We start from the raw sequence: 27,049 nt of genomic DNA, 5'->3' as shown, positions 1-27,049 counted from the left end.
GGTCATTTTTATCCTAACATGCCAAATAAATAAATAAAGGCAAATCAGAACAATTACCAATAATCCCTTGATCTCCTTAAATTTCTTTATTGTTTTAATTATTGTTTTTTCTTTTTTTTTTACATCCCCGCTACTGTTATGTATGTCTTCATGTGGTCCAGAAAGAAGTGTAATTCACATTTGTTAAATAAAGCCAGCAGGTTTTTTCAATAAAGCTTACATCAGGAAAAAAAATTAAGGCCCTCGCAGGGCAAATATAGGGTGTTTCTATTTTTGCCTACTCGCCTAAATAGAACTAAATTAATCATTTATCTTTAGTCACAATATAAGTTAATATAGCTCATAGTATAATTACGAAAATGTTCTATACTTCAAATCTGTCCTCAGAAAAAAAATTATGTAGGACATTACGCTCTTCTTCCCCCATCCTCGGTTTTACCGTCAGGCATCTGTTTGGACGCGTCTTACAGACGAAGGACGACAACATGGCGGTCTCCTTGCGTCTGGGTCGTCAAGGAATTTTATTTGGGCTCAGATTGTCTAATTTGAACAAATTTACCCGGGCAACACACCCTTGCCAGGACCGTGTCAGACACTTCTTTCAGTCATGGATGCTCGGTAAGTGTCGGGTGACAAACATGGAGATAGCCGTTGTCCTTTCTGAGCTAACAACCGCTGACATTTGCTATCGTCATTTACATTTTCCGTTAGTTGTGTTACTTTGTAATCGTTTTGATGCGTGATAGTTGGATGATTATGTTTTCAAATTGGAGGCGCTGGTGTGACCATAAACTGCACAGTTTGATTATGTGAAATGAAAATGGGTTACTTCTGCCACAAGCTAAGTCAAACTCCGCTTGTGTTACTCACAGAGTAATTTGTAATCACCTCTGACAGTTATTTAGCTCTGCGTGTATTTCACTTTATTGTGTCTTTCAGTCATGAGCGAACATCTCTGTGGTGTCCCATACTCGCAGCAGCAGTTTGAACAATACTTCCTAAATCTCTAATTGTTACCTCTGTGAACATGTCAGCTGAATGCTACATGCTACATGTTCTCAATACGGCTTTAGTTAAATAAAAGTGGCGATCCCGACAGATAAACTCTGTGAACAATAACATAGTTTGCTATATTCGACTATAATTACAGTGCATTTCCCCTCTCATAACATACGTTAATGCATAGTGTTGAAAAGCCACAGGCACAGTGTTAAAGAGATGTTAAAAATTATGATATCTCATTGCTATGCACATAATTGAGGGATGTCATTAGTTGGTCTAATCTATGGGCTCTGATGGTGTGTGGGGTATTTATTTCCATGATTTGATATGATGCAGTCGTTCCCTCAGAGGAGTGTCACTTACTTTACATCAAAACAAAGTTGTTTTGAATTATCACCTGTACTCCATGATGATTCATGACCACCCTGATGCGAGTGGTCTCTTTCAAGCTGACATGCTCCAACACGAGAGCGAGGGTTCTCCAAACCCAATATGACCCGATTTGGCATGTGTACGCTTTTGCGTTTCAACCATGGAGTGACACGCACACATTGTGTCAATATTTTTTAGGCTTTCCAAAAGAGGCAGACAGCAAACCAGTAACCACCCAGGATTGTATTTGCTCAAGCGTGGGTTTAATTATCTCATGCTTAAAAGACATTTTTTTGTGTATCAAATTGAAGTAGATTTAAACAGAAATGGATCTTTGTCAAATATTTCCACACAATTCTGTCTGTTTGCAAGTTCTGATATTCAGACTACAGGTTGTCTTTGAAACGTAGCTGTGATGTTATGAATCCTGCTTAAAGCCACAACAACACTCCAATTTCAGACAGATAAATGACAAAAGAGTAAAACTCAAATCTATACTGTATATGTTAAAGAATGATCATGTTTAGCAGTCGTTGGCATCCTTCATTGATTACAAAAATGAATAGGAAAAAAATACTACAAATATCATTTGTATATGCTCACTCTTTGCAACATTACTAACTATCCAGCAGATGGCAGCAGTACCTAACATGGACGACAGAGACACATTAATATGCAAACAAATAACAAGCAAAGGCTGCTGGTCCTGCAACACAAAGTAACACAACTCAAAACTACACGTTCAGATAAATTATTCATGGATTAGTTCCATTAAGTTTTTGCCTTTTTTAAAAATTGTATTTTGTATGTTTTTACGTATTTTAACGCAGTGTTTTAAGCCTGAGTTAACTCTCTGCTTTGAAAAAGGCTGTTTTCCTCTTTTCTTACTTTTGTATCAGATATTTTATTTGGTGAATCTGAAGAACATTGAAGAACGCTGCCTGTAAAAGCAGCATCTTATTAAAAAAATGTCTTAATTTTGCTTTTGTTCTTCTTTGATGTGTTCAAAACATTCCTACAGGTCATTTTACATAAACAACAGTCAAACATAGTGCAATTCCTTTTCAAGTTGTGCAGTGTCAGAGCAACAAACCTGGGCGTTCTTTTAAGTACAGCATTACTTTTTGGGGAAGCAGTGGTGCATCTTGTATGAGTGCTTTTCTCTAGCAGCATTGATACCCAATTTGCACATTCTCGATTCCTCTCTCAAGTCTTGCCTCCCACCTGAGAGGCGAGTGGAGCCATAATTTGAACCAGCATCAATTAAAATGACACAGGGCAGCTGAATCACTTTATTTATTTAGTTTGTACACCCTACCACTGTTTTATATGATCTCTTTCAGTTGGGTATTTGCAATGTTTGCGACAATGTCAAGAATTCTTCCATTTACATACATCCTTGGGATGATGTGTCACACCCCTTTTATATGTCAGGGATCTCAGAAAAACTAGAGATGCTCCTACACATCCACGCTGAACCTCCTTGGTAAGCATCCTCTCTTTTCACACCTCATTCTTGCAGACGCATTTTAAGAGTCGCAACGTATTTTGTGAAGTTTTGCTGAGAGCAACTTCTAGGTCACGTGTTGACAGACAAAGGAGAGGAAAAGAGAGGACAAAGAGGCATTATTCAGAGAAATGAGAAAAGCCTTCGGTGCTCATCACAGTACTGAGAGCTAGCAGAGCTTCTGGCTGACTACAGTGGGTGACCATGGGTTGCTTTCATGGTGGCTGAAAGGCCTGTAAGTGTATGACAGCCTCTGGTACAGCGTCAGTTGGGATCTTATTTACATGGGTATCCTGCTGCGAGCACACTTCTATCACAGTGGCTTTGCTGCTATGAGATGATCATGTTAACCCCCTGAGCTCCTGCCGTAGCCAATCACTGCTTTTTCTGGGCTTGTCATTTTTATTTTACTTTAATTTATGTAGTTCATCTACATAGTATAGTTAAAGAAGTTGAAAGGCCCGAAACCTCATTTTACTTTTAAGTCTTGTCGTTCTTACCATCTTCGCTCAAGTTGTTTTCTTTCCATCCACTAGGTGCCAGCCCACTCAAAGTGGAAATGCCAGCTCTCTCCCCCACCATGGAGGAAGGAAACATAGTCAAATGGCTGAAGAAGGAAGGTAAATGAAATGCATAACAAAATGTGTTATCAGCACAGTTTTCTACTGGATTTTCTGTTATTTCTTACCAGGCAAACCTCTCTGTGTTCCATGTATTACAGTTGGCTTTTCAAAGAAACAGTCCTCATGCAGTTTCTCCTTGATACCAATACCAAACTTTGAATGCTTCCTTGCAATTTTAGCAAATATAATTCACAATGACATTGCATTTATTTTTAAGACATATTGTAAGAGCAGCAGAGCACCTCAGGGCCTTGGTGGCAAATTGGCTCAAGGATCCAGCAACACTGCTTAGCAACTCTGCTCAGCCAGGTGCTTCAGCCACACTCTCATTCATCAGGAAGGGAGCATGCTGAATTCTGATTGGCTGTTCTGTTGTTGCCATGTGCCACATCCAGGTGAACTCTCTTGGTAAACAACTTTGACATAAAAAAAAAGAGATGGAATATATTTAGTCTACAGTGACATTATTTCAGCTTCATGAATTAAGATTAAGAGGACAGCGGCATCTTCCCTTTAACTTTATTTTAAATCTGTGTATATATCGACTGCATTCTAAAGAGGCTGACTCAAGACTCTCTGATACTGCACATCACACCTCACCCCTGGAGTCATAAAGCCTCATACAAATCCAATCAATGCTTGATCCCATGGCGCTTCCAAAGTCAATACTCCCTCTGATCCTTCAACCCTCCCCCACCTATTCCCCTTCACTTTCCTTTCATACACCCTGTGTTCTTCATTTTACCTGCTTTATACATCATCAGTATCCTACAATGAAACACTACGAAGTTGTCCTTAATAATTATTATTATTATTAAGTAGTTCTTAATTATTGTTTGTAAGACATTGTTTTGCCTTTATCATCACGCGACCCTTATGTTTTATGAGCCTTTGCTACATATCGAAGTGATGTACCCTAACAACTATTTAAATCAAAAGAAATGTGACCAGAGGTCACAGCTCTATAACCCTGTACATCCCCTTCTCTTTGCTTCTTCATATGGATTCATTCCTTCTGTGCCTGGTCTTCATTGCATTATGGAACTTTTTGACTTGATTTCTGTACTTGCAGTCATAGTAAAGATGAATAATATAGCCTTTGATAATGAAAATGTTGTTTTTGCAGTGAACTGTATGATTGCCAAATGCACCTTAATCCTATTTGAACGCATTTCGGATCTGATTCTTTTCCTCTGCAGGCGAGGCAGTGGCAGCAGGCGATGCCCTTTGTGAGATTGAGACCGACAAGGCTGTCGTGACCATGGAATCTAATGAGGATGGTGTCTTGGCAAAGATACTGGTAAGTTAGCAAAAAATATGAAGGCATATTATCTAGGAGATGGTTAGAAAATGAAGTCTATTTGCAATCAAAAGCCAAACTTGAGCCCTGGCAATAGATTTTGTTACGTAACCTATTATACCAGAAGGTTGTGCATGTTCAGATGCTGTGAGATTTCTGCTAAGGTGGTGTAGTTAGGGTTTGGAATCTCGTCATATTCACAAAGGATATCCTCCTGTTAAGGCCCTAAAGGGTTTATTTCGTTGTCTATGCTAATTGGGTACACTTGTTAAATCTGCTTTTCCAAACGGAGACAGCAAAGCTTTGATGTGGCATCATCACTGACAAATATTTCTTTCTTTCCATCCCCCCAGTGTGCTGTTTGCTTGTTTGTTTGAATTTTTGATAAACTGCCAACGCCTGAGCAATCAGCTGTCATCCATCAGGACTCCACCTTGTTTGTCCCCCTGAATACAAAGATGAAAATTTTCTAACTTTTGCCTAACCGTTACCAATTTACAGGATGTAAAAAAGGAGGAAATCAAGGTCATCATTTCCTTTTAATTTAAGCAAAATAAAGTGTTTTGGCATTTGCATGCACAGAAGTGTTAACCACTTCTTCAGTGTCACAGGGAATACTTCGCCTAATCATACTACATGTTCTCTAGTCTTATAATTTTGGATGTGCTCATTCTGCGGTGATGTTCGACTGGTTCAGCGTTTAATAAGGCAACGTTCCTGTTTATGAAATCGTTGTACACTGCTAGAAACCAGTCAAGAAAGCCATTTTACAACAGCAAATGCACATCATGTACATTTTCATTTAGGAGTGTACTGTGCACTCTTTTCATTTTGAAACCATAGGTATGTTTCTGCTTTTCATGGCTCTCACTTCACCGGCTTCCAGTTTTTTTTCACATTCTTGTGCTCCATCCCTGTCTTAGCGACTGTGGGGATGATGTAGTTTCCATAGCAACCACCCAAGAATTGGGGGCAGGGGCTTCAGCTGGGAGAGAAAGATAGTTTACATTAGATAAGCCCTCAGTACTCTCTTTCTTGCTGTTACACAGAGTATATGTATTAACTGGAAAGAAATAGTGGATATTGGCAAATTTGGCACGACAAATATAGCAACCGCATTGTATGGACCAGAGCACATTAGCCCTTAGCAATATCATCATTGGTCTCCAAGAAGCAAACTCTAGTGTAGAGGTTAGTATAAATAATTGCCTGTGGTGAAATACCTTGACATGCTGCAGTAGACATTGAGCCTGAGCTCCAAAGGGGTTATTTGTGGGGGTGTAGAACTACTTTGGCAACCTCACTTTTTCCAGCTATGGTCGTTAGTGGTAAGACCAGGGGCTAGATTCTGCTCATTTTGTGATATGGATGCTAGTAGTAGAAATTCTAGCACCATGAGGACAGATTTCTAGATCTAATTTTACTCTTGTTGCTTCACTCTACCCTAACTTAAGGATCTGACCATCTGAAGATCTGACCACAGTACAGTCAGTCATTTACCTGAGGGAAATACATACATTTTAAATTCAGAGATCCATAGTGTTCTTCTGTGTTTACAGGTATTTATTTATTTAGTAGTAGATGATTGATAAGAATCATAGTCTGTACTACTACCCTTATATTAACAGCCTCAATATATTGTTATCCAAGCAGTCAATTTAAAACATCTGTTATTTGTCCTCTAAGTCAGTTGTTATTATAAGTTATTATGAGTTCTTGTGTCAGGCGACAAACATGCCAGAATACAGACTTAAGGCTTTTTAAACAAAGATGAGAAATGTAAAATGTTGGAAAGAAAAAGGAGAAATGGCAGGCAATGGCTTCCCAAAAAAGAATGGGTTGATTTGCCAGCTCCAGTTTGTGTTGTGGGTCCTAGATATTTCATGTCTGGGAGATTCCATCAAAGCTGCAGGCTGTTGCTGCTAACACGAGGAATGGATCTGCAGTCCCGTTTCTGCAATATCTGTCATGCTCTACTAATCAGAGCCAAACCTCGTCTCACACAGTCTCTTGTGTCTTTCCACAGAATTTGTGTGTATGTCTAGTCTAAAATCCCTCTTCCCTCATAGAAAACAGCCTGTTCAGATGCAATTCAGTCAGACTGTTCAACTGAGCTTTCTGTGCACCTGCTACCACGCGTTAGCTATGCTGAACACGATGTGCTAAATAATTAGTCAATATGACACAATTTTGTTTAAGGAATGCAAATCTATTCAGGTATTGCTAAGACTTCACCAGAATGTTAAGAACTGTTAAGGTGAAGTATGCGGTCACTGACCTTTTGAACATTCCATTGGGCTTGTATTTCTATAAGATGACTGTTAACCTTGTAGTTGGTCTGCTGTGATTTTTGTAATACAATCCGTCTTGTTGAGAGCTTCTTCATCTGAGACACTTTTTTTTTTTTCATGGTGAAGATGTTTCCACATAGAAAATGCTATGGACCAACCTGTCATGGATCAGCTGTCTTTCTTAAAGGACAATAATTTCAATATGAGGCAACACCCAGTCATTTATTCAGAAGTGGTCATCGTTTCTCATTGAACAATGTAGTGTAAATATAGTTCCAAAGTAAGAAAAAGATAATTTAGGTTTGTTTGTTTTGAATGCAAACGATTCACATTGTAACAAAATGATCAGTTAATTCGAAATTATGACTTGAGTTCTGACATAAAGAACATTAAATGTCTATAGATTAACATATTCACTGTGGAGACTATTTATGCAACCCATTTATCTTCACTGACAGCAGCATCTGTGTGGGCACAAGTGCATCATGGACAGACCTAGTTTGAAACAAAGATTGCAGGGTGAACACAATTTACACTTCCCATAGGTTTACATGTCATCTGTAACCATATGATGGCAGTGTTGAGCCCCACACCACCGCTGAGTATGCAGCCATCTGTTTATGCAGCTACCCATGATGCATGCTGCACACTGTGCATGTGGTTTTACTGTGAGTTCCACCCAAGTGTTGTGACAGTGGTTCACAGGAAACCACTTTTGGGCTATGGGATGGGAAGTGTGTTTTAAAATACGGTGTGTATCATGCCATGGTTTTGCAATTTCTGCTTTTGTGTCAAGGGCACTTTCCTTTTAAAGGGCAGTGTTCCATTATCAGTAATTTTCAACTCCAGCTGTCTGCTTACTCTTATACTTACTCTAATCTTAAATATAACACAAGTGGGCTAAATGTTTCGCAAGACATGATTTGCATCGATGGACCCTGGAAGTTAGAGAAGTTGAGAGGTACAAATGATACAGGACGTTCTGGAAAGTGCTGGGAAATGCGTTTAATTAATGGGCTAATTAGCAGTTGTTGAAAGCAGCATTCTGTCAGACTGTCAGTCACTCATCACTTGCAAATTTATTTTCCTAACAGATTAGTCAAACAAAACACGCATTCATCAATCAAAAGTGGGTTGAAATATGCCTTTTGAATAACCACAATTATAACCATTAATTAAGTTATTTAGTAGTACATATATGACATTTGAATATAATCAGGCAAATTAATGGGCTTAACAGTTAAAATGCATTAGCTGCTTCTTCTTCTTATCTTATGTGGCTGTTAAATTTTCACATATCGCAAAGGTGGTTGTGTCCCGCAGTCATTGTGGGAAGCACATTGCATCTCTACTCAGATTTCTGAGAGATCTATGTGGAAATGGGTACTGGGTATCCCTGAGAGGCCCTTATACTCACCCTCATCCATCAGCTTCTGCAGTCCCGAGCAGATGCTGTAGTGATGCTAAACATGAAAAACAAGTTGGGCTATACAATCCACAAACAGGTACAAAAAAAGCATATATGGCATTCTTATTTATAGCAGAAACAATCAAATAAGGTTAAACAGATGCATTTCATTACCTGCATGTCAGAGGGATTTATTTCAAGGCTTTATCACCAATCTGTTTCTTTTTTAAATTTTTTAAATTTTTTTATCCGGGTTTAGTGGCATTTTGACTGTTTATGCAAATTCATTTGACACTTTGTTAATTATCTCTCTAACTGTGCTGCTGGACAGGTATACTTTGAACTGAACTAAACTAGCACAGAATAAGAATAAATGCCTCCACTAGTGTACACAGTTGATCTCATTCTGCTTTTTTTTTCCTTTCCAGTTTGGTGAATATGATTATTGGACTTCTGTTTCTGATTTCACAAGCTTCCCAGAAGAAGGGGTGCATATGATCTGAGTTTGGTTTTTCCAAACATTCCTTAGTTTGTAACAACAGTTAGTTGTTAGTCATTTCCTCCTTTTTATCCCTCAGCCCTTGTCATATTGAGCCACACCTTAAAGAATCTGCCCACTAAGGGGAAATGTGCAGCTGCCAAACCCTCTTGTGTTCTGTTCGACCTTTCAATTAGTCTGATCTGTATGTTAAGGACAACACCTCGCGCAGCTTGGGGAGGATAGCAAATTGCTTGCATTGAGTTGGGATTACTCTGTATCAAGATGGAATCTATGGTTGACAGTATAAAAAATTGTGCACTGCACTCCAAGAGCTTATTAAAGTGTAACTAGGTTTTTCACAAGCGATAGGAAAAATGGAATGATGTCATTGAGGGCACTGTTTAATTTTTCAAGTAGCTCTTTAATTATGGCTGTAAAATGATTTGGCCAGTGATGATTGGGAGAATAATTGACTTCGGTAGCACCTCCCCTTGTCATTTACCACAAGCTGGCCATAAGAGTCGCAATTATAAAGCGACTGACACTTCTTACCGTGTAAGTGCCTCTCTCACCCTCTTTCCAGATGGAGGAGGGCAGTCGCAGTGTGCGTCTCGGCACCCTCATCGCCCTCATGGTGGAGGAAGGGCAGGACTGGAAGCAGGTTGAGATCCCCTCTCCAGAGTCTGCACCACCATCCGCAGCACCACCTGCTGCACATGAGGCCTCTGTCTCGGTTATGGCCCCTGCTGCACAATCTCCATCTGCTCCACCAAAACCAGTTACATCAGGACCGTGAGTGTCGCTTTTCTAATCTTCTGAGCTGTTCTAATCAATCTTTTAAAAGATATGGTTACCAGGCTTACAGTGGTTTCCATGAACCTTTCCAAAGTTCATGGAAACCACTGGTCAGATCGGGAACTTTTCAGTTCACTGCACAGCCAGTACTGGACTTTTGGGAATTCATCTTTCAGAGTCATTGATAAATTTGTCTTTAAAACTTAAATATAGAACTGCACTGCACTCTTGTCCAGGTTACGTCTGAGTCCAGCAGCAAGACACATTTTGGACACCCATGGCATTAACCCAAAATTGGCCACACCCACTGGACCAAGAGGACTCATCACTAAGGAGTGAGTTTTGGAATTCTGTAACTTTCAGACTTACCACATGCAAGGTGTGTCCTGTTTAACCCATTAAGACCCATTAAAATTACCTTGCATGCAAGTACACACGTGTTGTATAAGTTTATTTAGAGTTAAGGTGATCATATGATTCTGAACCTCTCTGTTACTTGATTAAGTCAAATATAATGTAGAAAAAAATCTCTTTGGTGTGTTGATAGAGAGCAGTTCCCTTTCACGGCTGCTGTCTCACAGTTGATCAAAAGTGATCAATTTTGCCATCAAAGTTGAATGCATTCTTACTTTGATCATGCTTCAGCTCTTCACCGAGTTTCATGAAATTTGGCAGTTTTTGAGCCTTGCCGAGTCAGGCCATTTCTACGATGGTACAAAGTTTTTTCCCAATTTTTAAAAATCTGTACTCCGAATTCAAGGTCAGTTGAGAGTTATCTCTGACAAGTCTTGGATGAGAGATGATTATTTCAGTGGCTAATCTTTAGTTTTTACCATTTTTTTAATGAGATGATAAACCACACAAATCACAAATTCAAGGTGGCAAATCTGTTTCACACCAGGGCTGTGATTTGTTTGTTTGAAGAGGAAGTGACGTTTCGGCTGAAGACTGCAAACCGGAGACATGTCAGTCAGAGCAAAGCGCGTCATTCTTACACTTTAGGCAGTGTGGACAAAAAAAAATGTGAGAGACTGGATAAGTGAAAAGAAGGTGGTTAAGAGTTTCTGTGTTTTATTCTGGTTAAATGGTGACTTCACACAGCTACCTGCCGTCACCGAAGGGACCTGATTGAATGCTCTTGTTACCCACCTAGCTGCCTGCTGGGGAATCTCATTAAAGAACTTCTGTCACCATAGCAACCCAGTCTCTAGGACCCACTGGTGACCATAGAAACGCAGACCATATTCTCTTTGGTGCATATGTTGGCAGAAGAGACATGCACACGTAGCTTAAGAGGAATAATTACTGGGAACTCAGCAAAGCATTTCTCTTCTTGTGTAACTTGTTGATGTAACTGGATTTATGGAATCATCACAATATCTTTGAATACATTAACACTGCACATTTATTTCTGCTAGAAAGGCTCATGTGACCACCGATTTTACCAGTTTAACATCATTTATGACTCAGTTACCAGTGCTATGTATTTACCCCTTATTGACAAAATTTACAAATGTTCAAATAGAAATTGTGCAGTAATTGTAAAAGCAGTTGTCCAGGTTAATAACAATGAGTGTCCTGAATGCCTAATGGGGAGCAACGTGATTAATAGGCTTTGAAGCTTAATTTCTATGTTTGTAATGTAATTTTAATTACTGCGTATTCCCCTGACTTGACATAGTTGCACCTAAAGACACCTCGCTTTAAGCCCTGTTAAACTCAAGATTTGCATGAATAGCTCCCCACCCAATTAATTTACATTTCAGCTAGCTAGTTAAGCAGTCTGCTTCTACAAAGAAAAGGCTGATGCTAAGAGAAAACAGGGGAAGGAGATAAGACAGTGGACACAAAGAGAATGAAAGAAACACATTAGTTTCCTCTCAAAACTAAGCACTGCCTTGCTTCAGTCCTGAAAATGTCTTCATTTTCTAGAGGAGTTGCTTATGAGATGGCAAACAGCGCTATTTCCACTCTTTGCTCTGGCCAAGTCTTTTGTCCGTAGAATTTGTGATTGAGCCCATGTGTTTCCCCCAGGGAATTCACGGTTTGTGCACTGTTTGTGCATGCTTGTTACAGTTTCTGCCTGCATGCACGTTTCCACTCATTCATAGATATTAACACAGTTACTCATTTCAGATGAGTAGGAACTTTGTGTGAAACTGCAACTGTAGTTGCCAGTTGATACACCCATTTAATTTCTCTTTGTAAATGCTTCAACACTTTCAACAGCTTAAATGACCAGTAAACAGATGGAACGCGTTACCGCAGGGAGAATTAATTACTTGCCTTAAACTCTACATTTTTTTAGATGTAAACTTTGTTCTGATCAATCGTGAATATTGTAGGCAGCAAAATGATTCATGTCCCCACTTCGTTGGATAAACCATACAAAGCAGTTTAATTGATTTAGCTGATTGACTGTATGTGGTGAGTGTGTCACGTGGCACGACAGACCCTTTTCCCTTCCTTTGACAAAGGAAAGGAAAAGGCATCCCTTCTCATTCCTCCCTCTGCTCTTGCTGTGCCCCTCTTTATCAGGGATGAAAGACATAAGTCGCAGAGATGAGCTTATTGAGATATAATTGACGACATACTTCTTTAGAACAGCAAAGTACACATATACATTTCCATCTTTATCTTTCACCCCTCTTGTTTGAGAAAATTAATGTTTTTTGTACCTGAAGCCATACCTCTTGTTGAAATGTGTTTAGTTTGTCTAAAAAGAGAACATTATAGTGCTGATATTACTTCAATATAAACTGTTTCGTCTATAGTGACATGTAGCAATGCCGGTTTGTCATGCATCTGATTTCCCAAACAGAAGTGCTTTAAACTGAAAGCACGTCGAATTCTATTTGTTTGGTTTGGTGTTTCTTGTTTATTCATGAATGCCTTGCTTCTATTGCACAGTTGCTGCATGGTAACTTGTTTTCTAGAAAACCTAATTGAAATGAGATGGTTGTATGGTACTTTGTGCTGGATGAATCACTACTTCTCACTTCTTTTCATTCTAAGAATGGTTAGAACGAGTTGGGCCGAACCTATTTTTTTGTCCTTTTTGTCCTTAGTTATTACAATCTTTAATTTTGAGAGTGGGGCATGAACATTTTCAGAGCTGTACGTTGGCTAAGGCTTTAAGTTTACACGAGTGTTTTAATGTGAATGTACAATAATGTACCCTGAACCCCCCTGTACATAGGTTTCAACTTCCACTGTAAGAGGTTATTTAAATGTTCCTTTTGAATGATTTTATTTGTTTTTGCCATCCAAAACTGTAACAGGTGGGAGTAGAAGATATAGTATGTGTTTTTGTGCAGATCTGTGTGTCAGATTTTGTGCTGCCGTGGCCCCTTTTTAATATTCCAGGCACCTCCCCGTACCCTTTCAGACGCTTCTTTGTCTTGGCTGTCATTTGGGGTGCAACTGGTCGATGTCGGAGACACTAGCCGGCCAGCCACACAAAAGATACCAGTGGTGTCATCGTAAAGTCTATTGACTTGAATTCAGTCCACAACAGAAACCTTTTTTCTTCCTCTCTTTGTATATGCGGTATTCATATTATTTTGGTGGTGGGATTGGTGCTAAAAAAAAAAAAAAAAGCTTTCACTGTCGTCGTCGTCTCAGTTTAGCTGGGGGATTTGCAAGTTTCCTCTGTCCCTTTACAAACAAATACTCATATCAGTAAGGGAAAAGGAAGGAGACGATGTCAAGCTAAAATGAAAAAGTAGGTTAAAAACAAAGACGACACGGCTCACAGAGGCACAAGGAGAACCTAGCTGAGGGGCCCGGACCATTCTTTGCTGCTTGGTAAAGTCAAAGGCAGCTAGTCGAGACAAAAGACTGGCACATATGGGGAAGGTGGACCACGGAGCACTCGACTGGAACCAGAGAGCTTTTAGCACCCTATAAATGCACTGCCCGACTCTTTAGCTAAAAAGCCAAAAACCAAAAGGTGAAAGCAAAAGATCCAGAGTGTATTTCTTAGTGCACAGTCATTTCTATCTTCTTCTCTTTTCTACATTTTGAGTCTGTCAGTTCTCAGTCTGGCTGTCTGCGCGATCCGTCATGAGTTCATGGTTTCACTTTGTCTAAAACCTTTTATATAACAACAGCCCTTTCACAGAGAAATGTCCAATGAGGGCAATGTTAGATATTTGATATGACTTCATCAAAATAGTAATGATTTAATAACTCTTAAGAACTGTTAGTTTGGGGTAATAATAAACAAGTTAAATGTGAGGTACTCTTGAATCTGGGAATACTTTTCATCATGCAATTTTTTTTCTATCAACTTAGAGATGGGAAGGATTAATAAACCAAGGTTTTGAATAAGCCTGTCCCTTGCTGCTGCTGGCACCAGATCCTGCCACACCTGATTGTGTTTGTTAGCTCTGCAAGATTCTCATGACACCCATCCACCTGTGGATGACCTGAAGTTACCTTTCTACAAGGCTGACGCAAATAAAACCAGAAACAGCTGGCAGAGGGCTTCTTGTAAGCATGTACATGTATAAAATCTACTAGGTTTCACTGTGATGTTTGATTGTTTTTTTTTTTTAAAACATATGAACCAAGTGAACAGCACTTTGTTGTAAGAGTAAAAGTGTTCTGAAATGGAATTATGGCATGATAAAGAAGCATTAGCTAGAACTGTCAGTGCTGTAGTTTGTCTTTTTAAAGGCGTGGAACTGGGAACTAAAAATCCTGCACAATTTTACAGTAAAATCATGAGTCATCATGAATATATGAACAATAGTCTAAGATCTGACCTACTGTGAGAACATTATTAGTCATGTTGACTGCCATTGGGATTCACAGGCGTCTACCACCTTTTTCCTCACTTATACTACGCTTTAACTCACTAAATAACATTGTAAAAGAATAGTGATGATAATAGTTAATTTCCTTTTTGTTTTTACTTTTCCAGAGATGCATTAAATCTTTTAAAGATCTCCCCTGCCCGGAAAGCGGCACCAGCCATGGTCACGCCTACTGCCCCGAGCCCCGTCCCGAGTCCTGCCCCTACTCCAGCAGCACGCCCTCCACCTCCAGGCAGCAGACCTAACATACCTCCTCTGTCTGTACCAGGGAAGCCAGGGACACCAGTGAGCACTTGAATCATTTGATCTTTCATTTACCTTGCTGCTTTTACAAAAAATTAAGTCTTATTATTCCGTCTATGTTAGTTCCCTATCTGAAAAGGCCCTTTTCTCCCTGTCGAAAATGTTTTCTCTGATTTCCTTCACTTGTGTTCAGGGAACTTTTACAGAGGTGCCAGCCTCAAATGTCCGTCGTGTGATTGCTCAAAGACTAACCCACTCCAAGACCACTATCCCCCATGCGTATGCCTCCATCGACTGTGACATGGGTGCAGTCATGCAGCTCCGCAAAGATCTGGCCAAAGGTAAAAAAAAAAATTAGCTTGAACCTTAAGGTTAGCATGTATGCACTTGCACAATTGTTGTCATGCATGTATTGGCATCCTGACCTTAAGTGAATGTCTCATCGTAAGGTTTGGAAGGTAACATTTTCCATGAAGATGTGGATTTCAAGGGGTTTCACATGACTGCATTCAGAGAACTTCAAGTACATGTCCTCTTTCAGAGTAGTTCTGCTCCCCTGGTTCAAAACAACACACACACACACACATCTCCATCCCATAGAGACATGAAAAGAAAAAGAAAAAAAGTCACAGGAGGAATTGATGTCTACATGTTATATTGCTTTGAAAATATGTTTGGCCTTTTAGATATTAATGTTTGTCTTCACTGATTGCTGCAATCACTTATGTCTGCAACAGATGGCATGATCCCCACAGAGCCTTGTACTCAATGTCAAAGAGCCAGTCGGGGATTACATAAAGAGGCAGAAAAGCATTTGAAATATAGTTGACAGTTTAAATCCCAAAGGAACTTTTGCAAGTTGCCCATTAGCATCTAGATCAGCATTTAATACTGTTATACTTTGTGTTGTCCTGTTTGTCTGGACCCCCCCTCACTCCCCCCCAAAAAACCCAAAACAAACAGATCATCCATCTCAAGGGCTTTATGCAGAGAGGCATAATAAAATTCCAACATCTACAGGAAGTGGTATGCCATGCATGTGCATAACAAAGATTTGCTTACATAACAAGTAAGCAAAGTCGCAACAAATTTCCAATTCCACGCTTGCTCATAGAGAATGTTGCACACATCGTGTGATAATGACATTTGCCGCATTCGCCCACCCATGCAAATTGACCCGTTTGCATTTACCGGTGATGAGCTGGCTATAAACGTAGAAAAGCCAGCTGCCTCGATCATGTAATAAAGAAGGGTCTCGAGGAATTTGCTGCATTTCACTTGGGAACATTATTTGTTTCTTGATAGCTCAGAGTGACTGTGTTTTGTCTCTTGAAGCAGAAACAGCTATCATTCAATGCTGTGATCTGTCATGAGTGTTCTGATAGATTGTTTTGACTGTTTGCCCTTCTGTTGCAGTCATTTATCATTTCTCCTTGGTAAATACATCCCTCAGTGACCTTTAATGCAAAGAGAAACGGCTCAGTAGATTTTTCATGCAGCTACTATAGAGATTGAGGTAGTCTGACAAAAACTTGAATAGTGTGTGAAATATTACCTGGCTGAAGCAGTTTCTGCACATCTCAGAGAGCAGTTCTTACACTTTCTCTGCTTTAGAGCCATCTCTAACAATAGTTATCTTGCAAAACTGCAGCTTCTTGAGCAACCGACATCACAATGAATGTGATGAAAGTTAAGGGAGACTAACAATGTAACCACAAAAAGGAACATTCATTTTGCGTCACAACGTCCACAGATCGGTAGCTTTCCTCATTATGTTAGAAAAAGGAGAAGGAAAGTGAGCCCTCACTTGGTCTGAGCACGTTGATATAGCAATGGACTTTGTCAGTTTCCCATTTTAAACATTTTAGTTTACAGTTTACGCGCCATGGCGCAGTTGTCATCATTTAGCGTAACTTTTCCTCGGTGTCAAACAAACAGTAAATCTCTGGGTGCTTTCTCTGTGATGGGGGAAATGGGACAGCAATTCCAAACCTATTAGTGAGGCTGTGTGTGTACTGAGGGGTTCTCTCGGCGGTTGTTTTTGTGGGCCCTCATTGTTCAGGAGCAGAACGATTTCACGGTTAGCTCATTAATCATCCTGCTCACAGCGTTCATAACTGTCTGGTCCTACACTGTTGGACACTAGTAAAAGTTAGCAAACAGTTACCAGTCCAAACCTGCCTGCCTCACTCGTATCATGAAAAGAGAGGGAAGTGCCCGAGTCTTGTAGAGACAGGCAGACATTAATAATGTGCAATGCTTGTTAATTAAATACAGAATCCTTTGTTTCTACCTGATGGCATTTGGAGGCAAATGTAAGCAGTTTTTTTTTTTCTAATGACTCATTTTAATCAGAAATGTTCCCATTAGCAGGCCACATTGTGCCTGACGATACTCTGCAGGTTTCGTACAGAATAAGTCCCCCCCCATGCTTTTTTTTTTTAAAATCTTCTTTTTTTTATTAAAGTAAAATGAGTGAATCAAGCTAACAGATTTTTTTGTGTGTTGTCTTTATCTTTTCAGAACAAATCAAAGTGTCTGTTAATGATTTCATTATCAAGGCAGCCGCTGTGACACTTAAAGTAAGTATTGTGCAGAATCTCCTTCTGCTGTGATTTGCTCTTTTGAACCTTTTTGTTTTGAGATTTGTGTCTATTCATTGTCTAACCCTCTGCATTTTAATATAATTTTGAATTAAATTTTTCTTATGGAAGTCCTATCTTTAAGGCCTTTAAAGACATCGTAGTTCATTGTGCAAATGACTTGCTAGGAAACCCTAAGCATTTAATCCCAGTGTAAACAACAGAATGATGATCTCAGATCTGTTTCTTTAGTTTTTCACCATTTTTTTCTCAACAAATTTTGTTAAGGAAGACACTGTTGTTGGAGATGAGGAATGTGTTGAAATTAGTGGGCTCCTGTTATTTGCTTATTCCACTCTGAAATGTTTCAGCAGTATTTCATCAGCGCATAAAACCAGATAACTTATTTTTATCCCTTTCCATGAATTATTGAACTTGCTTCGAATAATATTTGTCAGCCTAAAAAAGTATCCAAGACCAAGCAGCAGCTGATAATCTTGGCTGTTTGGTGCATGTGGCATGATCAATGTGAAGAATGTGGAACATACATGCATATATCCGTCTTAATGTGAGCATCAACTCCCAAAGCAAAACAAGGCTCTCTCTTGTTTAAGCACCATGTTTTCATGTTTTTACTGATAGTACGATGTCCCACATGACCAAAATACCTCTTTAGATGAGCTTCTGCACTTGATGTAGATGTGAAATTCACTCTTGCAAAACTGTATCGTGAAAGAATTAGTAAAAGTCTCTGTACTTTCACCCGAGCGGTCCAAACTGCACAGGGTGTCTCTAAAAAAAGGAAAAAGTTTTTAGGGCAGATTCCATTTTTTGGTCATACATCAGCAATTTCATACAGATGTTTTCAAGTTAAAAAGCAAAGACAGAGACTCTATCGCAGCAGAGGTCATTCTTGATAACCCACATTCATTTTGTTCTTTACTGTTATAACTGACAGGTGACCCCGCTGATATTTCATCACACTTAAATGCGTCTCTCCACACCCGTAAACTGCATTAAAACGCCTTGCAACCTAAGAGCCGTCTCTTTCCGACATGACCTAGGCTGACCTCTCATTTTGTTTGTCCCAGGAAATGCCAGAAGTGAATGTGACTTGGTCTGGTGATGGACCCCATGCTCTCGATTCAGTCCATATCTCAGTCGCTGTGGCAACCGACAAGGGCCTCATCACTCCAATCATCAGGGATGCAGCAACCAAAGGAGTGCAGGAGATCTCAGCTAATGCTAAGGTAAAGAACACAAGAATAAAACGGATAAAAGACAGTCAAATATGATCATCTGCTTGTGAGAGGTTCTTTAAAGCTTCTTGTAAGGACTTTTACCTCTGGAATATCACACTTGGGGTTAACTATTGATTTGTACACGTGAACAGATTAAGACTGGACTGTAGGTGATCCTCATAGGAAAGCAGACTGATTTAAAACGGTAACTAAAAAATAAATGACACAAAAAATATGCCAGCAGAGTATAACTGCACAGTTTATAGATTTAGTAGGTTGTTTGGTTGCAGGTTTTAGCCTTTACTGAGCACAGATTATACAGAATATTAGCAACTATGGCCAGCTCTTTCTCTTGCTCAAGCTCAGACTCTGATACACCTGTACAGACACAAGCAGTGATAACACTGATAAAATACTGGATCAAATGGATCAAACCCTCAAGCAGAAGATTATAAATGTACCCTGCACCTTGTAAAACTCTTCAATGTTCAACACCCGCGCTAACAGCTGTCATGTCTCTGCATACGATGTTTGAATTAGCCACAACCTTTTGAGTCATATTTCCAAAAACATGTTTCCATCAAAGCTTAAGCGATAAAATCAAATTTGTTGAGTGCTTTTGAACATAATGTCACATTTTGTCAATACAGTTAAACAGTTCTCACTGGGTTTGAGTTCATTCGAAGTATGGACATCATAGCAGAACATATTTCCTTACTTTCCCTCTAAGATACATTGATTAAAGACATTTACAGTTTACATTCCAGTGTACCAAATAAAAAGATATCAAGCTTAGCAGAATTTTATGATAGCAGAAACCAGAGCTTTCAACATGATCTAAAGTTGGTCAGCTTTTTTTTTTTTATAGAAATAAATGCTTGGGGCAAAGTTTGACTTGTTGCTCCCTGCTCATCAACAACTCATCTTGATTTCGCCGTCAACATGTAATTTTTCTGCAGTTTTTGTACTGACACAATCTCAAAAATGAAATGAAATTAAAATTAAATAAAAAATATGTTCATGTTTCCCAGCCATGTTTGACATTTGAGATGGTATGCTAATCCTCTTTTTTTCTCCACTCTGTGCTCTTTCCGACATTTTAAAAACCTTTCAACATCCTAATCAGTATTAGATTAAATCTAGATGTCAAACTGTTTTATTAAGGGTCATATGGGTAATATGCGTGCGCATACACTACAGCTGTACGACACACATTTCAGTTCAATTAGGCATTTATTATGCCATTTGCCTTCAACAGCGAATCGTGTGTTTTTCACTCTGTATTGGTCTCAATTTTAATTCCATTAAATGGTCGAGCCCGAGCACAGAGATGCCCCCGCTTGTTAGTTCATTTAATGGAGTGGAAATAAGTCTGTTTCATTCTAGGACCTGTGTGGGATGCAGAGGGGACTTATTCTGAGTCATTCTTAACTTTGAGTTGGTTGTGTACTTGCATTAACCTTTCGATAAATTTCCATAAGAATAAAAGTTTATGTTGTAAAAACAATTCAGAAGCCATTCAGCAGTTTCAGTCTAACTTAAAGCAGTCACTTGGAAAAGATACCTTTGATAGTACTTATTTAACAAGAGCCTGTTAGTCATGTCATCACACTATGTAGGATCATGTCTGTTCTCAGTGGATATAAATATGTACGCTCATCGAATCACAAGAATCATTTGACGTGAAGGTTGAGTTTTGTTGTTCCTGCTTCTCGAGCATAAACTAGAACCTACGCTGTTAATAATTTGTATTGTTCCTGTCTGACAGTAAAGTGTTTGTTTGCTTGTGCTCCTACTGCAGTTGTGGTCAGAAGTTTACATTGGCTCATTCTGGGCATGGCTGCCGTTCATTTTTGGCTTTTAATGATGTACTTGAATTGTTCTTCCATCAGGGTGTAATGATTGTACAACATACACCTTCTATGATTTAAAGGGGGAAACAAAATAATCGGGTGCACAAGTTTGAATTTTTTTTTATTTTTATTTTTTTGCGGTTGTCTGCAGTCTACACCGGGGTCATTTGTGGGTGTTGTCAGTTGTACTTTCACCCACAATTTTGAATTGTGACTCAAAAGCAAATTACAAGACGCAAAGCTTTGCTAATGAACTTGCACTCAATATCCAGTTGTCAACACTTTGCTCTCATGCCTTAAAGCTAGACCTAGGTCTAAAAATACCGGAGTTCCCCTTTAATTCTGTCAAAGAAGGCGCTTTGGTGGAAGTCTTAGATGTATTTCAGCTTTTTTTTTTTGGCTTTTTTTATGACCTCTGCAACATATTATACAACATGTGTGCATTTGTTTATTGTCTATTTTGTCTGCGTGTACACGGTGCTTTTCTTCTCTGAAACAAAGCTTAAGTGATCTGAAATGCTTCCACAGGCACTGGCCCAGAAAGCTCGAGATGGGAAACTTCTACCTGAGGAGTACCAGGGAGGCTCATTCAGGTAAACCTGACTCACAGAGTTGAGAAAGCTGTGGGATTGTAAATTCTACAAGTTCTTTTCTAATTTTCAGTTCTTAGTGTGGACTGTGTCTATTCAATTTTCAGTTGAATAACCTGCACGTTTTTGTGTGTTGGAACAACACCTCAGATTCTCTCACATCGCCCTTTGCATCTCCGTAACATTACAACATATCTGTTATCATTTGAGTACAGTTTCACTGTATATTGTGCATATTCTACATTTCATGTGAGCCTGAGCTAAATGTGATTTTGGGCGACAGGGATCATCAGTTAGTGTGCCATCAATTGCAGAAAAGAGAAAGAGGCTTTATTTTAACTCATTAGAATTAATGGTGTCATTTACACATAAATGGGGTTTCTGTGTCAGTCTCCTGTGGAGATGCAGCTGTCTTTGTCCTCCTGAGGATATATGTGCACACCCATCCTTTTTTTTTTTTGTTTCTGTTCATCCCTCTGAGCTAAAGCTCTCATTAAAGTAAACAGCATACTGCCCTCGGGTCAGACGCACTTAATATGCAGGAATATGGTGAGACTCTTAGAGGCTGACGCTGCTGTATCAATCTTGACTTCTAGTGTCTTATTTAGTGAATTAAATATGTTCACAGAAAATCAGATCCCCTGCGTTTCTGTTCAGTCACAGTCCTTAATAAAAGTTTTTTTCATGTGTTTTATTGCTGAGCTTTACTAATGCGATGTGTGTGGCTTCTTCTCTCTCCTGTCATCCCTTCCTCTGTTGCACATTTACCCTGGTGCCAGTATATCTAACCTAGGGATGTTTGGAATCAGTGGCTTCAGTGCCGTGATCAACCCACCTCAGGCGTGTATCCTTGCAGTTGGAACCTCCAGAGCTGAGCTGCGACTGAGCGAAGATGACCAGACCCTGCTCACTCAGCAGCTGATGACAGTTACATTGTCCAGTGATGGTCGGCTAGTGGATGATGAATTAGCCTCTCGGTTTCTTGATAAATTCCGTGCCAACTTAGAAAAACCGCAGCGCATGGCCCTCGCCTGAAAAAGAGAGAAGGTTTCATGAGAGTGATTACAAAGATAAATAAGAGTTAAAGAAACACCCACATAACAAAGCCTGGCTTATGTTGTCACAAGCAAGAGAACTCCTAAATAGTTCATTACCATTCATGTCTTATCTAAGGCTTTAAGGTCATGTTGTAAATAATGTACACTTATGTTTGTGGCCTCTCTCTAACTGATCATCGCCAGGCTTTGTGATGGAGTTGAAGTGGTTCTGCTAGAATATTAGAATGCTGGCAGCGATTCCAAGTATCTACAAAACATAAGTGGCATAGTAAGATTAGTCCCAAATACTATAAAAAGGACAGTTTGTCTACTATACTAGCATTGTATATAAAGTGATTATTCCATTGTTAAATCCCACTTCATCACCTCAGTGTCGTCACTGGCAGTAAAGCTGGAAATGGTGAAAACACTTGATGTACATTTGTCAGATATTTATTACTGCACATCAGTGGCAAAGCAGTTTCCATTATAGTTAAATCCATATGAACCAATACCTGTTGTTGCTAACTTTAAGAGTTTAGTCATTTGTGTTAACAGGTTTTAATTTATTAAAAACAAATGTCATTGAAAACGAATCCTTCAAGTCTACGTGTAAACAAAACGCATTGGTTTTGGTGTCTTTAGATGCCAATAAAACACACTTTCAACCTGTAGATTGTTGTTTTATTCGAAGATATTTCATGAAGCAATAGCTACTAGTGACATCACAAAGGATGAACCTGCCATTTTATATTGAATTGCAATCCAAAACATATTGCGTAACGTTTATCCCATGAAAGCCAGTTAGGATTATTTACTGGGCCCAGTGGACAGTCAAAAAGAATGGATGTCAGACAGAGTGTGTGTCCCAGATATGCAAAATAAAATAATTATGTCATCTCTGTGTAGATATCATATAATGAGCCACAGAAACGGTGAAGGTTTGGATTTCCATTTTAAACACGACATATTGCTAAAAGTGCAAGATCTAAAATCAGAATACTGTTTAAAGCTGTTTGATATAGCAAAAATCCTGTTCTTTAAACCATTTGTGAGAGAATTTGTTTCACTTTGGTCCAATAACTGATTTCTACATTTAATCTCAGAACACAATGTCTGAGGTGAGTTGTGGATGATGCCGGTAGCAGTAGTACAAAAACGCTCTTAATTATTATGTGGCATTGGTGGAAAAGCTTGCTTGTTAGTAACTCAGAGTATCCTTCCCTTACTATCTCACTGTTACTGCCCTTGTTAGCACACTTTACCACTTTTCAGTGACTGAGCGAGGACATTTTGTTCTGTGGTTGCTGTGGAATAAGACACTGAGGCACACAGACACAGGAAAGGGTACATAAGGGGGAGTTGTGGAGGGGGGTTCAGGCAATTGGCAGAGACCAGCTGTTTTCTACAGCATGTCTACTGTTCTATTTTCTATAGTGAGAGTTACTAAGGTAAAAGCAGGTCTTCTCAAACAGAAAGTGAGGAGAGGACAAAAGTAGTGCCCTTTAATGCTACAGCTTAAGTCATAGTCGCCACACAAGTGGAGAGAAAGCTTTGACATTGTTTGAGAATTGATGAACATAATATGGACAGTACTTTCATAACCAGTGTTTTTCATTCAGAATTAAAGTGTAGTCGTATCTAAAAGTCATTTAGTTTTAATAGCTATATTTATCTCAACACATTGGAAGCCATAGTTCACATTTTAGGTAATTTCTTCCACTTCAGTCAAACTAATGTCTGTCTTCATCTCAAGTTATCTCCTCTTCATTGAATATTAATGCCTGGCTCATCATCCAACCGCTGTATTGTATATATTCATGCCGGTGCACCATCTGCCAGGAAGAGATGGGGGGGCCTTCACGGATCAACCTGAGATCAAATTGAATGCAGAAATTGATACAACTGATTGGGACGATTGTAGGAGCTCTCGTCAAAGCACATGAAATAGCAGGAAGTGGTTACAATTATATGAGTGTGGAGTGTGTGGGTTTTTTTAGAGCAGATTTCAGATCTGCTCCTGCACAGCAATAAACCCTTGCATTCAAATAGTGACATGATACTCAGGGTAAGTGATAATCATGAGCAAATAGTCATGTTTACTTGTCTCATATTCTTGTATACCTACTTGCCTACTGCCTGCCTTTGTGAAACATCGTGTAACATATCCTGTAGGCTAATTAAATATAAAGTGAGGCGGCAACATTTTTCAGTTTATTTATGTACCTATTTTGTCTGATACTAAATATCGTAGTGAAATCATGCTTGTTATTTGGCTTTTGTTTTGGCCAATATCACATTTTGCTGTCAGACTGACAGCTGCTGGGGCTGTCAGGTAGAACAGCTGAACAATGCCTCTCTGACTATCAGCTCTGCAAATGCAGCAAAATAGATTCTGACATTTCCTTGGCTTTCCTGTCACAGTGTGACATTTTCCCCTCTGATGGCCACCCGCCAGTCTCAGCCCAGCAATCTCGTTCTATGTAACAGCTGGATAAGAGAGCTGGCCAACGGAATCTGATTTGTTCCCACCAAGGTTTTGATGAACAATGTGCAGGGTGTTGAAGGTAATGCTGGAGCTCGGGCAGGCGTGTAGGTCGGGCTCATGGACACGCAGCATGGTGCACAGAGATGGAGGCTGTTGCTATGGAGACCAAATGGAATGAGTGTGTACCTCACTTTTGTTTGTCCTTCAGATTCCTTGTCTGATAAATGTTTTGGTCGAATTGCAGAAATGGGGCAAATTCTGTGCTCATGGGTTTGTCAGTCCAGTGAAAACAGGGGACATATCTTTGTTGACCAAAAAATAACAGAATGAACATGTTTTATATAGTGTCCCTGTTTGTGTGCCACCATTTGCACCATCTACAGTCCATCACAGCTCTCCCACACTGACGGCATTTAACCACTTATGCATCAACTGATGTCATGATTTCAGACGTGGTTAAATGCAATCAGATTTATAAAGAAATACTTCATCTTTTGGCCTACAAAAGCAGCATTTTGAAGGATACAATAAGGGCCAATATAAAATCATCTGCTGCTCATAAAAGGAACTTGTTTATTTTATTGGATCTCAAAAGTCCCTTTTTCTCCCTGGTCTCACAAACAGGGACATATACTGTACAATACTTCATTGTGAGAACAGGCTTTGTGAATGATCACCAGGGTTTATGTGAGGCTCTCTCTCATCCACATTATCTCACGCTCAAGTTTGTTCAACCATTGTTGACAGGATTTCCTCTGGTCTCCCCTTTTTCCGTTACTACGAGCACTTTTCCATTCAGTCATCTTTTAAATGGAATTCATTCTATATATGCCTGCTGTAAAATTAGCATTGTGTAGTCCTGCTTCCTTTTTCTGCGTAAAGCTTTATTTTGAGCTTGATGTCATTAGTTAGAATATTTTTTTATTTTTTTGCTGCTCTATGTGTGGCATCCTGTTAAAGTCATTTAAAAGGAAGCACTACCCAGAAATCAAACAACATCTGCAAACATATCACCTGTGAGGTCACTGAAGCCTGTCGCCATGCAAACTGAGAGTTCACATTCCGTTTGGCTATATGGTACGCTGTGACACTTTCTGTCCAAACTCTCTCTTTCTGCTGTCCCAGCACCCAAACAGCAGGCCCTTGATTTGTTGTTGTTGCAAAGCCTGGCCTTTTTGAAGCAGTCCAGTCATGCTACCATGACGCCAGGATAGCTCATTCAGCTCGAGACTCAGCAGGGTAAGGCTGAGCTCAGCCAAAGGTACACAACGAAGGCACAGTCCTGACAACTTCTCTCACCTTCTCAGAGACCTCCAGCCTTGGCAGAAGCATAAATATATACACTCTTGGTTACCTGAAGCCTAGTTAACAGGAAATGCTAACAGGAAGCTTTACAGTAAAAACAAGAACATCAGACTTATATCTGAATAAATCTGTCGGGTTCACATCTTACTCTTTGAATTGATCAGGGTTGACCAGGCAAATAAATCAAAACTTCAATTTATCACAATGTGTTGCCAAGGAGTTGGACGCCTCCTGACAACCTGGCTGAAGTGGGTCTCAGAGAGGATTGCCAACAAGGGATCCTGCAGCACTAAGAGACAGCACACACTCAACCCAGCAACAACACAACAAAGTGGAGGAGCCTCTGGGGCCTTCACACTTGGCATTGTGTTTTTCTTCATTGTACGATATTTGTGCAAACACCCATATTCACTACACAATGTATGAATGGTACATTTCATTATACTGCTTTGTGCATATAAGGACATCTTGCAATCTCATTTAATAACATTCCTGTGACTTCACTGTTTGAAAGGAAAAAGGCACGTTGCTAAAGAGGAATGCTGAGGAGGTACCATTAGTCGCCATTACCACAGGATTCCCCACCACAAGGACGTCTGAGAATCTATGTGCATTCTAACTGAGTCAAAATCATGGAAAAGTTTTTTTTCCTTAGGCTGACTCAGCAGTCCACCGTTCCATTTAGAGTATAGTCATGTGAAGTATACCTCTATTCCCCTTCCTTGATTTTACTTTTTATGCTGCTGTAATATTCAGCAGAGAGAGCCCTGCCTATTTTTCAAACAATCAGTCTGGCTTATGTGTCTACAAGGAGGCTTCATCTGTCTCATCCTTGTTCCTTTTGATCTTACAGAGCTGCTTCTTACATGAACCAGAAATATGTCTCGGTTAGTTATTAGGTCGCGTTTATGTTCACACAAGCTCGTCAACACGATGAGTTCAACCAGGGTGAACAAGTTTATTTTACTTGTGTAAACTGACAGTGATGTAGAGTTTTGTGCATTTGTTGGAGTGTTGACCAAGCTGGTCTCTTTTTGACCCAGTCTAGAATGTTCAAGATGTTTAAAAAGGGAGTCGTCAGTCACACACAGCATATGTTACACATTGACCC

At 39.5% G+C, this 27,049-nt stretch overlaps 1 protein-coding gene across 1 annotated transcript; it reads left to right on the top strand.

The window, feature by feature from the left end:
- Positions 1 to 459: 459 nt before the first annotated feature.
- pdhx (pyruvate dehydrogenase complex component X) lies at positions 460 to 22,819 on the top strand. Its single transcript, XM_072385539.1, has 11 exons — positions 460 to 618; positions 3,418 to 3,501; positions 4,704 to 4,804; positions 9,568 to 9,776; positions 10,016 to 10,114; positions 14,707 to 14,884; positions 15,036 to 15,183; positions 17,366 to 17,424; positions 18,516 to 18,674; positions 21,047 to 21,111; positions 21,888 to 22,819. Exons 1-11 carry the CDS (start codon positions 486 to 488, stop codon positions 22,141 to 22,143), a joined length of 1,491 nt encoding a protein of 496 aa, XP_072241640.1. The 5' UTR covers positions 460 to 485; the 3' UTR covers positions 22,144 to 22,819.
- Positions 22,820 to 27,049: the final 4,230 nt, after the last annotated feature.

Source organism: Leuresthes tenuis, unplaced genomic scaffold (assembly GCF_036924035.1).
Source record: "Leuresthes tenuis unplaced genomic scaffold, fLeuTen1.0.hap1 SCAF_5, whole genome shotgun sequence".
NCBI classification, from domain to species: Eukaryota; Metazoa; Chordata; class Actinopteri; order Atheriniformes; family Atherinopsidae; genus Leuresthes; species Leuresthes tenuis.
This window is presented reverse-complemented; position numbering and strand designations above follow the sequence as displayed.